We start from the raw sequence: 16,306 nt of genomic DNA, 5'->3' as shown, positions 1-16,306 counted from the left end.
ACCTCAAGTATGTCTCATTGGCAAGATATGCTAACTCGAGCAATGAACATTTCCTCAACTTGAATAAATATTAATAAGAATGTGGATTGTTCACTAAAATCTATATTATTCAATTTGGATAAATAAGCATTTCCTCAACTTGAGTAAATATTAATAGGATTGTGGATTGTTCACTATAATCTATATTATTCCATTTGTACAATTGATGAACATTTGTTTCTCTACAACAACGATTACAAATATGTCCATGAAGGAATGGGTGACAAGAATGCTAAGATATACCGACAAAGCATCCATATGTATTAAAAAAAGATTTGAAAGCATTTATATAGCCATGATATTTGAAAACATGTGTCAGCAAATCCATAAAAAGTGGGTTTTACTTTCCGTATGAAGTTTCTCTAAATCTCTGAAAGTTTATTTTTTCTCTCAACGTATTTTATGCTACGTTGTTCATTTTGTTGGCTGCTAAATGAAGATCCTTTAGTACCCCCATCTCAATATATCTTCGCAAAATCTTCGCAAAAGTTTAACAAAGTTCCTCCGTAAAGCTAATTATTTTACGAACTTCATACTGAAACCAATTAGTTTGGTGGCGTGGGTGACACAACACGATCTTGAATTTACCTTTCGCGCATGTGAAGGATTTGTGATATCCAATGGCGAGACAATTTCAAGGGAAGTCGGAACCCACAATGCGATTCATTTAATTGCCAAAAATGGCGGGAGTATTCGTTAGCCATGTCAATCAACGCGGGGATCTAAACCCTCGAGCAAACATAAGCCTGACAGAAAATATATGTTTTCCCGGAGGTCTCCAATAAAACTCGATAAATTACAACGCCACCGCCTCCATTTTCTTCTGGTACAGGTGAAACAGCGTTGGCACTCGTAACCCACTAAAAAGGAGGCAGCAAACGCCACTAATTCATTCCGTACTGTCGGCCCGGGGTTTCGAAGTTGGTGCAGCCACACTGGAATATCTGCATTCATCCATTGGCTCAGGCTGCCCATCTGTAGGGGAGGTATAGGAAGCCTGGAGGAGAAATTTGTTCAATAGCATATAAGCTCTATACAACGCACAAGTATTATTTTTTGGCGATCTTAATACATGAATCATGTCTAGCCGGCCGAGAAGAAATTTCCCAAAAGTTGTTATTGAACAAGATACAGACACTGAAGGAGAAGGGAGCTCATCAGGGGAAGAAGAAGAAGACGTTGTTGAAGAAGCAGACCAGGTAGATGAAGCTAAGTCAGACGAGGAGGAAGAAGAAGAAGTTGCCAATGGTCATGAAGAAGATGGGCTTGACATCAAAAAGAGGAAGAGAAAACCCATAACTATCAGCCTTAAGCAAGTTTGTAAGGTATGCATGGTCTATTCTGCCTCCATTTGTTTTGTGGAGCTTGCAATTTACATTTAAATTTTCATTTCCTCGAGTATTACTGCAATTGCAGGCTTAAGTAATTGTGAGCAAACAGGTCAGCTGGGTTATGAATTTCCAATTTAGTCCTTAGTTTGAGAGAAACGGCCCCCTTTTATAGCCTGTATTGAGTTGGGCAGGGCAGTATCGGTTCTTCCGTGGTTTCAAGTGAAAATTTGAAGCGTAAATTTTAGCCATTTAGTTATTTTTGGGGGGTTTTTTGGTTTAATAAGTGATATTATTTTAATAATTTGGTTACAGGTAAAATTGTTCTATAAAATTGTTTTTTTTTTTATTCAATTATATAAAATTTTTACGCATTTGAATATTTTTTAAAAATACCATATTTTTAGAATTAGCAAAACTTATCAAAAAATTTAAATACACAATAAATGGATATGCGTAAAATTTCTCCATCGATTTTTCAATAATGGTTATGAATGCTATGGAAATCAATTTAATCCTTAGTTTGAGAGGAACAGAGTCCTCTATAACATGTGATTAGAGTAGGGCAGTGTAGCTCCTTATTTAGGTTAAATGGGGTTTCCAGACGGTGATCACCGAATCTGATGGGAGTCCATTTGTTCCTTAGTGTGAGAAAAACGGGGCCTCTCATAGCTTGTAATGGAGTTGGGCAATATGGTTCCTTATTTAGTATAAATGTGGTTTGCTGTGACCAAGTGTCATGGGAGTTAAATTAGTTCTTTGCTCGAGAGAAATGGGGCCCTATATAGCATGTAATAGAGTAGGGAAGTATAGGTTCCTATTTAGTTTACATGCGGTTTCCCCATGGTGGGCAAGTGTTATGGTTGTCCAAAATGGATCCAAACCTATGAATGTGTAAGACTCAGTGTATGGCATATGCAAGTCAATTCGGCAATTAACCAAAATTAGGCAAGTTATGTAAAGCAATTGTAAAGTTAAATAAGTCCCCCAAAAAATGATTGTGAGAGGAAAAATAACTAAATGAAAAGAAAAGAAAAAGATGGAAGGCTGAGGAAAGGGAATTGAAGGGGCACAGGTGTTGGCATTTCCTGCTACCACTCAGCTTTCCCTATTTCTATTATGAATTTCATTCTGAAAGAAGAGGGCTTTTGGGCAAGGAGAGAAGATGGATAAAATGCCATGAGAGCATTGTACCAAAATTGCTGAAATGTAAACAATGAGCCCCATTCAAAGCTGGTTTCATTTGGTTTTTGGGTTAAAGTTACCAATGTTGATTATATCGGCTGATATATCCGTTATATTTGAAAATATCGCGATATTTTCAACAAAACGATATATCGCCGAGTAAATATCGCGATATTTTCAAAATATTGATAAAATATCACGATATTTTCAAAATATCGGCTAAATATCACCATATTTTGAAAATATTGGCTATGTTTAAAAATCTGAAAAAATTGAATTTTTTTTTTTTTTTTTTCTTCTATGTTTGTCGATATTTTCTTTGATATTGCTGATAATGTTTTCAAGACCCTCGCTGATATTTTTCCGATACCGATATTTTCAACACTGGGTTAAACATTGTATTTTTTTGGATTTATCTATTATGTGAAGTTACCCATGTGTGTGAGTTAGCTTCGTTGATGGTTACAATGTTGAATGTCTATATGGTTGTATTAAATACATAGATGGATTTATGGTGCTCTTCACTATGTTTAGTTTGCTCCCTATAGTTGAATTCTAGATTGAATGTGAAGTTATCTATTGTATTTATGCTAGCAACACTCAAGATTTTCCGCCCATTCATTTTTTGTGAAATCCAACAATGCTGTGATGATCTTCATCCATCTAATGGAGCCCTAAGATCAATGGGTATAAAAAGAAAGTTGTTGCAAACATTGATTTGAGTTTCCATTATGACCTCACTATATTAGCAACTCATCCTTCCACTCGGATTGTTGGGCAACCACTTGGGCGTTAGTCCTCTTCTCTCGGGCCATATGCTTTGATAGTGTTGTTTGTGCACTTGATGAAGGTTTCATCTCTACTCAATTTTCATTCTAAATTGCCAAGAAGTTAAGTGAGGCGATAGCCCTGAAGGAGCATACGATTCGCCAAAAGCAATCAACCAAAAGCATGTGTAAATTGAATCTACTGTAAGAGCAGTTGATTTCTTAATTGTTGTGGGTTTCTTCTTCACTGGAGCGCAATTCCACTATTTGGAGCCAATTCCCTTTGCTACACATTTTCCCTTTCATGCAGAGTTCGTATGGTGGTTGTACAAGCTGTACATAGCCCCTTTCTCTCTCCTTGGGCATTTAAATTATTTGTCAAGTGTTCAAATTCATTGTTTTGTCAACTTACCTTGTAGCTGGCTAACTTCATTTTACTCTGGACAATTTTATTACCATTGAGTTCTCTCCCTAATTGCTGTGGCATTTGTTATTAACCACACAACTGTTTAGAGGCAATATAGGATGTAGACACTTGGATTGGGTTGCTCCTTTCTCTTCAGGTCGAATTGTTCCCTTTCTAGCCAATGTTCCACTCTAGCTAGTCGATTCTCACTTTTTCTTGAGTGACTGACACTAGTTGATCAATCTTGTGCTCTTGTTGGGCGAATCAATCTTACTGAGTTGATTGGATTTTCCCTGGTTGATTTTCATTAGCATGGTTGACTTCAGCATACTTTTTTGACTTATGTTGCAACCTTAGTCGACTCCAGTCATTTGGTTGACTTTTATATTTACCTGGTTAATTGCCTTGGGATACGTTGAGTCAATTCTTTGGGAAGGACATCCTCTCATTTTCCATGTTGGTTGGCAACATACTACCTCTAGCATATTGTTGGCTAGAGTATTGTTTTTATTTTTATTTTTGATCTTAAGCATTCGTAGTAGTCTTCCCATGTTCCAGCTTGTGAGTGTTGGGTGTTAATTGTGTGCCAACTAGAAGCCACAAACTTTGTTTTCTATAAACAATTTGTTAGGTTTGAACTCATATGTTTTTCTGTTTCATAGCAATAGTCTAAGGAGTGAATATTGGGGATGTTGTAGTGCTGATCCAAAGTTGATAACATACAAAGTTCACAACAAGAAAGTTAGAGACTTGATTGATGATTCGACAACATGATACATTTGGTTATCGCATTGCTCACTGAGTCTTGTGTGTAGGTTACACAAAGAAAGGAGCTAACCATTCAATCTGGTGCAAAGGTTACATAAAGGATAGGCCTTGCAACCATCAGGAGAACAAAGATCGAAACTTATATAATTTAAGGATCTGTGTCGCTGAAGTGAGTGGGCTGTAAGTCCCTTGTTTAAAAATAAGATTGTGTCAAAGCAGTTGCATCCTTGATTGTGACAGTTGCTAGAACTTTGAACAAAATAGTATTGACCTCAACATGGGTAAAGCGAGCAAAGAGAAGATAGAGGACTTAAGGACCAACAATGCTAACTTCGAGAAGAGAATGAACACTTGAAGGTGCAGGTCTAGATTTTCAACAAGAGGATGGTAGAGATGGAGCAAAATGTTGAGGCTTTTGCCAAATTGTTGGTATTGCTCAAGAAGCAATTTGAGGACTGTTGAGACTCCCCCATTGTAGTCATGTCATATTGGGAAAAACATAGAAGACAGCTTGTACACCTCGTAGAGAAGGTCATTTGGTTGGATAATTGGCAAGAGGACAGGCTCACTTAGAGGATGGCATAGTTGCAAAGTTAGTAGAGGAGGAGGCCTTGGTAAGGCTTCAACTCGCTGTCCAAGAGCTTCAATGAGCAAGTTAACCTTCCAATGCTACTATCCAAGCCATCACCATGACCAAAGCCACATTGGTAAGCTCATCTTTGTTACTTTTCCCTCAGGAGCATGTCGGTGATTTTGAAAAGCTTACTAGGGGTGTTGGCTTGAAACTCTTAAGGCAAATGTGCTATGGTGGACAAGGGCTAGGCTGGCAAGGCAAGGCATCTTGAGCCCTACTGTAGCCACACCATGGGTCAAGCATAAAGGCCTAGGCTTTGATGGCATAATGGACAAACCCATGACCTCGGAGACCATTTTTGTGAAAGCTAAAAACATGCCAGAGTTGGCTTGCTTATAAAAAATAAGAGCAACAATACATGAAGGTAGTAGCCCACTACCATCTCAGCCATGTTGTGGGAAACTGAAGATGAGCCCACTACCATCTCAGCCTTATTGTGGGAAACTGAAGATGAGCAATGATGAGAAGAACATGAGGACCCAATTGCACCATCACTCAAGAAACAACAAGCCAAGCATCTAGGGCAAGACGAAGCAAAAGACCAAGAGGTCTTCATCAAACAATGCATCTCTTGTTTATCATTATTGTGAGAAGAAACACCATAGCATCATGAGTTGGTGGCATGTTCAATATGTAGGAAGAAAGGCCATTAGGTGGCATCTTGTTGGGAGAAGCAAACCACATGTCACAAGACATATTGTCTTTAGAGGAGGAATGGTAAGAAGACCTCTCCAATCCAATAACAAACTCAGAAGCACATTAAGAGGAGTATGTTAGGAAATCCTTGCAACAACAACATGAACTTTTGCCACCACTATAAGTTGAGTGGACATTGGGAAGCAAAGTGTTGGCGACATCACCGAGAGCTTCACTCCGAAAACTACACTACTAAGAGGAGAGTGTGGGAAGTGAAGCCTAATAGAGATAGAGAGTATATTGCATCTCCATTTCAAGGATAACAAGTTGTCTAGGCTTGAAGGAGAGATAGTAACATTGGAGGTTAGCATCACCATCAAATAGGTAAAGGGGTGGATTTCAACAACGATGGTATCCACATTCTATTTGCTACCTACAAAATTCCAAAAGAAATTTTCCTTCTTGAAGATGTGCTAAAGATTGATGCACGGGGTCAATGCTTTGTGGGGGGAGTTCTTGAGAACTCCATGATGTTCTTGCAAGCATGTGCAAGCACTAGAGAGTTGCTCCCTTGCTGGGAAGCAATTGATGCCAATAAGAGAAGGTAGGTTGCAATTCCTTCTAATGGACTAATATGTGATGGTAAAGTTTGCTGAGGTCACAATGCACAAGAAGACTAATGTCTGACCTATCTTCATTGGCTGTCTAGATGGACTATCTTCGAGGTTGCAATGGAGATGGGAATGGATGTTGATTCATTTGGATTTGGGGATTGCTTAGAGTTGAGAGTCAAAGAGCAAACTTTTGCATTATGGGAATAAGCGAGCAAGAACTTGAATGAAGGACTAGAGTGAGTAGCCAGAGCTAGAGCTAGAGCTAGAGTTAAAGATGTAGCTAGGAGCTTGTATCAGAGCCACGTTCCAGAGGAGCAAACAAAATTACATTGATTGGTTTCCTTTGAACTTTTGGAGACCAAAAAGTATCTCAATGGGTAGGTGTGATCCAAAATGGGTTTGAACCTATGAATGGGTGACTCATTACTTGTAAGACAATTTGGCAATTAGCCAAAGTTAAGTAAACTATGTAAAACAATGTAATTGTAAAGTTGAATAAGATAAAAAAAATGATTGTGAGAGGAAAAATAACTAAATGAAAAGAAAAAAAAAAGGAGAGAAGGTCAAGGAACAAAAAATTAAGGGGCATGATTGTTGGCCTTAACCCCAACCCCCAACTTTCCCTATTTTTCTCACGAATTTCTTTCTCAAGGGGGACTTTTGGCTAAGGAGAGAAGAGGGATAGAATGCCATGAAAGCATTGTACCAAATATTATTGAAATGAAAACATTGAACCCCATACAACGCTGGCTTTCCCATTTGCGTTTCGAGGGTAAACATTACATCTTTTGTTTGGATTTCTCCATAGTGTGAAGTTACCTATGTGTGTGAAATGCTTCACTTGGTTTTGCTGATGGTTACACTGTTGAATGTTCCTATGATTGTATTAAATCATAAATGCCAAGATGGATTTATGGTGCTCTTCATAGTGTGAAGTTACCTATGTGTGTGAAATGCTTCACTTGGTTTTGTTGATGGTTACAATGTTGAATGTTCCTATGATTATATTAAATCATAATTGCCAAGATGGATTTATGGTGCTCTTCATTGTGTTAATATGCTTGATTGAAATGTAATGTTATCTACTGTATTTATGCTAGCAAAACTCAAAAGAATTGTTCTCCTATTTTCATTTTCTATGAAAGCCAACAATGCTTTGATGATCTCCATCCATTTAATAGAGCCTTGAGATCAATGGATATAGAAAAAAAGGCCATTGTGAACATTGAGTTGAGTTTCCATTACCGGCCTTGCTATAGTAGCAACTTGTCCTTCAACATAGACCCTTGGGCAATCAATTGGGTGTTAGTTCTCTTCTTTTTGGATGTACGCCTTGATAGTGTTATTTGGGTGCTTGATGAAGGTTTCATCTTGGCTAAATTTTCAAGAAAAAATGTCTAGAAATCAAGGGAAGCAATACCCTTGTAGGAACAATTGTTTCACCACAAGAAGTTAACCAAAAACATGCGTGATTTGAACCCACTGTAAGAGAAGTCTATTTCTTAATTTCTATGAGATTTTCTTCCTTACTCGAGTGTAATGATGTAATTCTGCTGTTTGGAGTCAATTTCTTTTGTTGGACATTTTCTCTCTCACTTAGAGTTTTCATGGTGGTCGTACGGGCCATTCATAGTTCCTTTCTCTTTCCATGGGGCATTTAAATATATGTTGAATGTTCAAATTCTTTGTTTGGTCAACTTGTAATTAGTTGACTTAATCTTACTTTGGATGATTTTATTACCATTGAGTTGAATCCCTAATTATTGGGGCGTTTGCTTTTACCCATGTAATTGTTCTACTTTGGCTAGTCTAATTGTTCCACTCAGGTCGAATTGTCTGACTTTGGCTAGTTGATTCTCTGTTTCTCTTGATCATTTGACTCTAGTTGATCAATCCAATGCTATTGTTGGTTGAATCCATCTTACTATTGGTTGATTGGATTTACCCTAGTCAATTTTCTTTAGCTTGGTTGACTTCCACTCACTTGGTTGACTTATGTTATAGCCATAGTTGACTCCAATCAACTAGTTGAATTTCATCTTTACTTGGTTAATTGCATTGGGTATGTTGAGTTAATTCTTTGGGTAGGGCATCCTTTCTCTCTTTGCATGTTGGGTGGCAACATAGCGCCTCTTGCATATTGCTGGCTAGAGTATTTTTTATTTTATTTGTTTTGTATTTAAATCTTGAGTATTTGTAGGAGTCTCCTCATGTGCTAGCTTGTGAATGTTGAGCACTAAGTGTGTGCCAGCTAGGAACCAAGGAGCTTGTTTTCCATATACAATTTGTTAGATGTGAAATCACATGCTTTTTTATTTCACAACAATAGCCATGGGAGTGAATATTGGGGATGTTATAATGCTAACATACAAAGTCGACAATGACAAATCTAGAGCCTTGATTGACATTCTGGACAACAAGATACGTTTGGTTATCACCTCGTATCCTAGGTCTCGTGTGCGTGTTACACAAAGAAAGGAGCCAACCATTAAATCCACTGTAGAGTTTGCAGAAGGGACAAGCCTTGCAACCATAAATAGAATAGAGATTGAAACTTTAATTTGAGGATTCATGTTGGTGAAGTGAGGAGGCTATAAGTCCCTCGTTTACTGATCACATCAGAATCAATTAGGATTTTGTTTAACATAAATGGGGTCTATTGGAGCTTGTAATGGAGTAGGGCAATATAGATCCTTTAAAAGTTGAAATTTGGCCTTTATCACTTGTATTGGAAGAGGGTAGTAGAGTTTTTTTTTTGGTTTAGATGTGGTTTTTCAAGGGTGGGAAAGTGTCATGGAAGCAATGTAACTTGTGTCTGGATTTGAAATTAATTGATGGTCAACTTAGACTTTGAATTGTACTTGAAACTAACTTGGACTGATTTGAATTTTATGACTCGATTTACTAAAAATACATAAAATATTAAAATTCCAGTGAAACAATATTTTAAAGATTCCAAATTATGTGAGACAAAATAGGCAAAGTCTACTCATGTATATATCATATAAGGGTGATTATATTAAAGTGGCATTAAGTGCAATACATATATGAAACAAAACAATAATCATTGAGGCTCTAAATGGCATATAGTGTATGTTAAAGATAACATGCTACAAGCTAGTAGCTTGCTACATATCATTGATCAACAAGATAAATGATTAATCATCAAACTCGTTAATGGGATCCTTGGCATTAGTGTCTAGCTTGGGTTCCTTGGACTTCTTAGGGACATGTGTGATTACCATAGTAGTACTAGTAGAAGCATGTGCTATAGGGTTACATTGGCTAGTGCGCTCAAATGCTTACCACTGCTCAATGAGAGAGGTGTGAGGCAAATGAGGGGTAGGGGCTCTCTTTGCAATGTCCCAAACCAAAATATTCCAATAAATATTGCAACAATTCTTAAAATTCTCTTTCATACATTTTTACAAACACTTTGCATGAAAACATTTCTTCAAATAATTTGTATGCAGAGAAGAAAACTTTTATGGTAGAGACATTTTTATTCAAACATTTTGCATGCATTTAAATCAGAAACCCTTACTTAGTACATGAAGAACAAAATCTCAACTAATTTATTTATTAAGTTTGGGGCATCAAAATACATGCCAATCACTTCATTGATACAAAATTTCGAACCTATGAATTGCTCTTGCAATTGGCACTATTGGTTGAAGATTTTTGTTCAATAAATAGTTCTAGAAATTCACTGATGTTGCCCCAAGAGAAAAATTGCCTCCCTAGGAAGAATGCGGACCCCACAAGTTAAACTTAGCCTCCATAATGAATTCGACCCTCTCAACAATTCAACCTCCCAGAATAAAATCGGTCTTCACAAATTTAATCAGCTGCTAGAATAACAGGTCTCCACAAATAAACTCAGTTGCTGTAATAACTCGGCCTCTCCACAAGTAAATTCAACTGTTGCAATAACTTGATGTCTCCAAAAATAAATTCAGCTACTACAATAACTCGACCTCTCCACAAATAAATTTAGCTACTGCAATAACTTGGCCTCTCCATAAATAAATTCAGTGGTTGCAATAACTCAGCCTCGCCACAAATAAATTCGACGCAACAAGAGAAATTCGATCCAGTAAGAGAAATTCTGCCCAATAAGATAAATTTGGCCTAGTAAGAGAAATTCAACCCAACAAAATAGATTTAGCCAAACAAGTGAAATTCGGCCTAGCAAAATAAATTCGGCCCAACGAAATATATTTGGCTTCTACAAATAAACTTGGTCCCTTTTGCTAAATTTGACCATTTCAAATTATATTCAACATTTGAATCAATTCGACCTCCCAATATTAATAAATTCGGCCCAACGAAATATATTTGGCTTCTACAAATAAACTTGGTCCCTTTTGCTAAATTTGACCATTTCAAATTATATTCAACATTTGAATCAATTCGACCTCCCAATATTAATTCGACACCAAGAGAATGAGAGTTGTTGCAATGATGAAGCACTTCTCCTTCAACTCTCGTGATCTCCTGCAACTATAATTTCTTCACTTGAGCACTTGTAAGGAATTTGGATGATTTCTCCTCTTGATCTGCTAGGGTGGATAGTTTCACCACTGAAACCAATCTTGATAAGCTAATGTGGATGTCTCACCGTTGAAACTAATCTCCATGAGGGTTTCACACTTTTACACAAAGCTCTCAGAGCCTCCCAAATCAATCTCACAATTATGCAATACATGTCGAGAGTGTGTTATGATCTTCCTTTTATTGACAATGATTATCAGAATACCATGGATTATCCAAATACCATGGGTATCCTTTTCTTTTACCTTTTCCACCTTGATAATAATATAAAGTGACTTTGTAAAATTTTCTTATTTTTCTCCATGGTCACATTCTAATTTAATTATTCGTTGTCGCTTCTTCATGTTGCTCTTTCCACCCAAGAGACATTCAATAATAGATTAATGGATCCCCTGTTGAATTTTGTAGTTGCGGTTGGTATTCTTAAATTGCATTAGCCCACAAAAATTGAAAGAAATGAAAATATAAAATTGAATTCAAGTCGACTCCAAAAATAAAAGAAGGAAAATTTAAAATTTGAATTTTCAAAATTGCCTCCAAAAGCCAAGTTAGCCTAGTTGAGAGACACCCCTGTTTGGGCTCATCAAATTACTATATATTGCCATTCAACCTCATCATTTGGAGCAAGAAAATTCGGATCACATCATAACTTTTGAGTTTTTGTTCACATGTGCGAAGAAGAGAGGAGACTAGCGAGTGAAGTTTGACCAGAGTCTTTGACTCATGTTGACTAAAAGAAGAGAGGAGACCGAGTGAAGTTTGACCAGACTCTTTGACTCGCGTTGACTAGCAGTTTGACCAGTTCCAAGTAGTCAGTTTGATTGAATTTTTGACTGTAGTTGACTAGGGTTTTTGAGGCAAGTACAAGAGGTCGAAATTCAACCTTGCTGACCAAGGTTGACCAAATTTCTGAAGTAGCAATAGGAAGGCCAAAATGTTGGTATGTTTGACTAGGTTTGACTCATTTGTTTCTGAGGTCAGTTTGACCGATATTGACTACAAAATCAAATTGTATTTCTTGTTGAATTGGACAATTTCTCTAAAGTTGCTGGGTTTTTCCCAGGGTAATTTTTTGTGTCTCGTCTATTTGGCTGTCTCTTCATGATTTTATTGTCATTATTGTTTTACAGTTGAGATTTTCTATGTATAATTGCTTAACGATGAATATGACAATAGAAGGATTTATTAGGAAATCATTGGAAGTAATTATCAATCTAGAAAATCATGAAAACTCAACTATGGTGAAAGAGCATCCTTGAAGAAGCCAACCTATTCGACTATTGTATTTGAGATTGGTTGCCTTAGATTAGGGCCAAATAGCCTTAGTCCTAGTCACATATTGAATGGCTTCAGCCTTAAGTGTAGGAGGGCTGAAAGGCCTCATGTCAGAAGAGAAATGAGGACCGCATAAGCCCTGTGTTGTGGACAAAATTGGTGAAGGAGGCCACGAGCCTAGAAGTGGCTGAGATCCTCTGTTTCTGTGAGCAAAAGGAAGCATAATCTTATGAAGACAAGCCAAAGATCTTATCTCATGAAGGAACCATAATGAAGGACAAGGCTAGAAGGAAGGGCCAAAGGTTGGTCTAACCTAGGAGCCCCAAGAATGAAGTTATTCAACAATTTGACTATTTCTCTATGGAAGATGAGGAAGCGAGATCCAAAAGGAACTTGAAGAAAGTCTCAAAGTCTTAGCTCTTAGATTAAGATAATTTATTCCCCTATATTGACTCTGGATCCTTGAGAAATTTCATAATACATGGCTCCTACATACCTTATAAAGTTTACTTGATATGCGTATGTAAGTCTGCCTTGAGTATGTGACTTGGAATTTGTCCTCACTTAGACACATCTGAAGTCTAGAGCAGCACGAGCCTAAATTTTTGGTGGGATATTTTTTGGGCATTTCGAAGGATTATTTCAGATTTATCTAAAGGTTGATTCAATGATAGAACTAAGGTAGTGTAAGACACAATTTTGCTAAGGTTGCATGGCTGCAATGTTATGCTTGCATAGTGAAATGAGAAGTTGTTGAGTATGATTGGAACTTTTGTGAGCCAATGTCTGCATTCAATCTTTGTGGAAGTTGGAAAGTGTTGTTTCTTTACAGTGCTAAAGAAGCATAATATAAGCTATATTTGCTTGGATTAATATTGATAGCTTAACCGAGATGAAGCATTCCTTGAGTGACTAATAACATAAGGGTAAACAAAACTCTAGAAATTTGAGTTACAAGGCCAAGTTTAAGCTCAAATGAGAACTCACATGTAGGCTTGTTTGGGCAACTTCAAAGAATTGTTTTAAATCTTGTATAAGGCAAGATAAGACCTGAAAGAAGAATGTTGTGGAAATGTGGTCCTTGACAAGTATGTCTTGTATATACCATTTGAAAGAGCCAAAGGAGCTGTGATGAAAGGCTCTCTCATTCTTGGAAGAGCTAATAGACTTAGGGTTTTGTAAAACCCTAGAAGACTTGAAGGATAAGACTTGATTAAGGGTTTGTGAAACCCTAGAACAATACCTATTGACTTAGTTGCAGGGCAGAAGTATGCAGGGCCATCAATATTACCTTCTTGCAAGGCAAAATCAGTGGCCAAAAGTCTTATGATTCATTTGACCAGGTTGTATTCTTGAAGTTATGCCAAGGCTGTAAGTGGTCAAGATTGAAGTGTGGCATCAAATCTCTGTCAGATTTCACTATGATTTGAGAACCAACAATTGATGCCCACAACAACAATATGAATGCTGATGAGAACATGTGTTCATTTATGGATGAATATGACTATTGCAGAGGCCCTTGTCAAGTATGCAGAAGATGCCTTGCATATGCTACTGGTATTGTACTGTTGAGTTTATGATTGTATTGGCTGAGATATGTTGCTGGTGCTAGGGTGCCATTGCTTGGTCCTTGATGTTATAGATTGAATTGGAGGAGAAAAGGTTTTTCACCTATAAAGCAACATATTCCAATTAGCACATGAAAAAGTTTGTATTTGGAAGTCCTAGGGTTTGTAAACCATAGCAGCCTAGAAGGCATGGATAAGAAAGCCTTAGGGTTTATGGATAAAACCATAGAGCTAGATCTAGATTGATGTTTCCGCTGAAAGAAGAAACCCTAGCTCAAGCAAGGAAAGAAAGGAAAGCAACATGCTGAAGATGAGAACACGGATTATAAGTTTGTAGATGGATTTCAATGAATTCTACAAGAAGGCAAATATCAAGAGGGAGTGAGCCTATTAGTTAGCCTCTTCCTTTATTATTATTGTTTTACTATTAGTTAGCCTCTTGCCCTTGTTTCTTTTGTTGGGTTATAATCGTTTCTTCCATGACCTCCTAATGAGGGTTGCAGGTACATCTTGAAGGCTACCAAGGCTCTGGTAGTAGATGGAAGCATTGGAAGAACAAAGCAAAGTTTGTGGCAAGATGATTCTCCTAGGATCAATTATTTGTGTTTCAGAGAGAGAAATTGTATTGACATCATGCTTGATGACTGGAAGACCTCCTAGTTTAGAGGAAGCAGGCAAGCCAACTGTTAATTTTAGTTAACAATGGTATGTTCTATGCTTAGCACAATTACTTCAATGTCCTTTAGCAGCCTAATGACAATTTCCAATTTAGATTTCCAATAGCAATCACATTAACCATAAATGCAGAAGACAAGCCAAGACAGAAGGACACCAGATTTGACAGATGCCAGGGAAAAACCTCAAGATGGGGAAAACCCTTTGATCAATTCTTCTTCTTATTATATCAAATGTTCAACGGAGAGAGAGCAATAATACAAAAGTCAAAGTCAAAATTGACTTGCCAAATTACTGTCCAAAACAGTCTTGCAATTATGTCTTGGGTCAACAACAGTCAAATTAACCCTAACCAGAAAGTCAATAGTAGTCAAAGTCTGGTCAAACTTCTCCAAAATAGTTTGGTCAAAGGAGAGAGAAACTCAACCTCTTTTGTTGGTCAAAGTCAGTGCAAAACAGTCATCCAAACAGTAGTCAAACTTGGTCAACCTGAAGTCAACTTTGTGGTCAAACAAGATTGTGATCAATGCTGGTCAAAGTGCCCATAAATTCTCAGTTTTTGTGCCAAACATTACAGCTTGCCAAAAACAAAAGTTTCCCACAAAAATCACAGTCAAAGTGCCTGGTCAATGTTGGTCAAACCCTGCAACAACTTTGAAATTTTGGCCCTATAATCTTCCCAGAATTTTGTCCTCCTTTCTAGCCACGCGTGTGAGATGAAGCGCTGCCCAATCGCTGTACGAACTAATCAGATGAGGAGAGAGAAGAATGTGTGTGAGTGAGATGCCAAATGAGGTTGGAGGTCTCTCTTATCTATACAAATTGTTGAGGGTGAAGTGACATGTCTCTTGGGTTTCATGAGCCTACATGATGATGTCGTTGACCTTGACAATTTGCACATGTGTGGGCATAAATTCAAAAACATGCGTGTCCAAATTTGATGATCTTTAGGTCGATTTTGGTCCTCTCGAAAAGAGGAATTCAATGCAATCATCATATCCGTCAAATGAGCTGTCCAAAGTGGAATTTAGTCCTAGTTGCCAATTTAACACTCTCTCTCAACTAGGGAGAATTCCACCTGCCAATCCATCATGCCATCCTGTCGTCATGTACCATCCCTGTATCTCGTCTTAACTCTGCTAAACACTGATATAGATAATGAAGAAGAATTGATCGAGAGTGAGTCACAAGACCTAACCACTCTCCATTGACAAAAGTCAGTCCAGGGGTAGAACCCCAATCAGATTTGATCCCAGATCAAGTTGTTGAACACCATGCATCCTAGACATAGGCAGTACAACAGTACACGATGCGTCCATCTGTAGTGCTATGGTCCCTATCCACTTTTCTCAACCACTCATCCTATGCATATATCATCAATTGTGGGGGAAAGGTGAACCACTCACCCTACACACATGTGTCATCAATCTTAGGGGAAGGTGAACCACTCACCCTACACACGTGTCATCAATCTCAGGGGAAGGTGAACCACTCACCCTAGACACATGTCAACCATCATGCAGTATCACAAGGGAAGGTGAACCACTCACCCTGTACACAACGCACCTATAGGGGAAGGCGAACCACTCACCCTGTACACAACACACCTATAGGGGAAGGTGAACCACTCACCTTATGGTCGCTCATAGCTCCAAGAAGTACACCAAGCACCTAGAAGCTCCCAAAGCTCAATGTCCAACTCAAGCGAGACCCTCATGGGAGGGTCCTTCCACGACTCCAATGTTGAAGAAAGTGTAACTAGGTTCAGTCTTCATAATGTCACATTCCAAAGCATATGATGTAATTACTATCTAGCAAAATATTGTGTAAACTTGACTCATGGGTTTCATGATAAAA

General features: G+C 37.8%; 1 protein-coding gene across 1 annotated transcript in view; it reads left to right on the top strand.

Moving 5' to 3' along the window:
* The first annotated feature begins 609 nt into the window (after positions 1-609).
* LOC149152897 (protein DAMAGED DNA-BINDING 2-like) overlaps positions 610-16,306 on the top strand; it is a 171,702-nt gene continuing 156,005 nt past the window's right edge. The window contains exon 1 of the mRNA XM_089439417.1: positions 610-1,364. Coding sequence (XP_089295543.1) covers positions 1,119-1,364 — 246 coding nt within the window. The 5' untranslated portion in view covers positions 610-1,118. The remainder of the gene's footprint in view (positions 1,365-16,306) is intronic.

This window comes from Pinus tabuliformis, chromosome 9 (assembly GCF_031772625.1).
Source record: "Pinus tabuliformis cultivar Carrire ecotype Pingquan chromosome 9, CPIR1, whole genome shotgun sequence".
In the NCBI taxonomy this organism is placed as follows: domain Eukaryota; kingdom Viridiplantae; phylum Streptophyta; class Pinopsida; order Pinales; family Pinaceae; genus Pinus; species Pinus tabuliformis.
The sequence above is the reverse complement of the archived record's forward strand: the minus strand, read 5'-3'. Positions and strand labels throughout refer to the sequence as shown.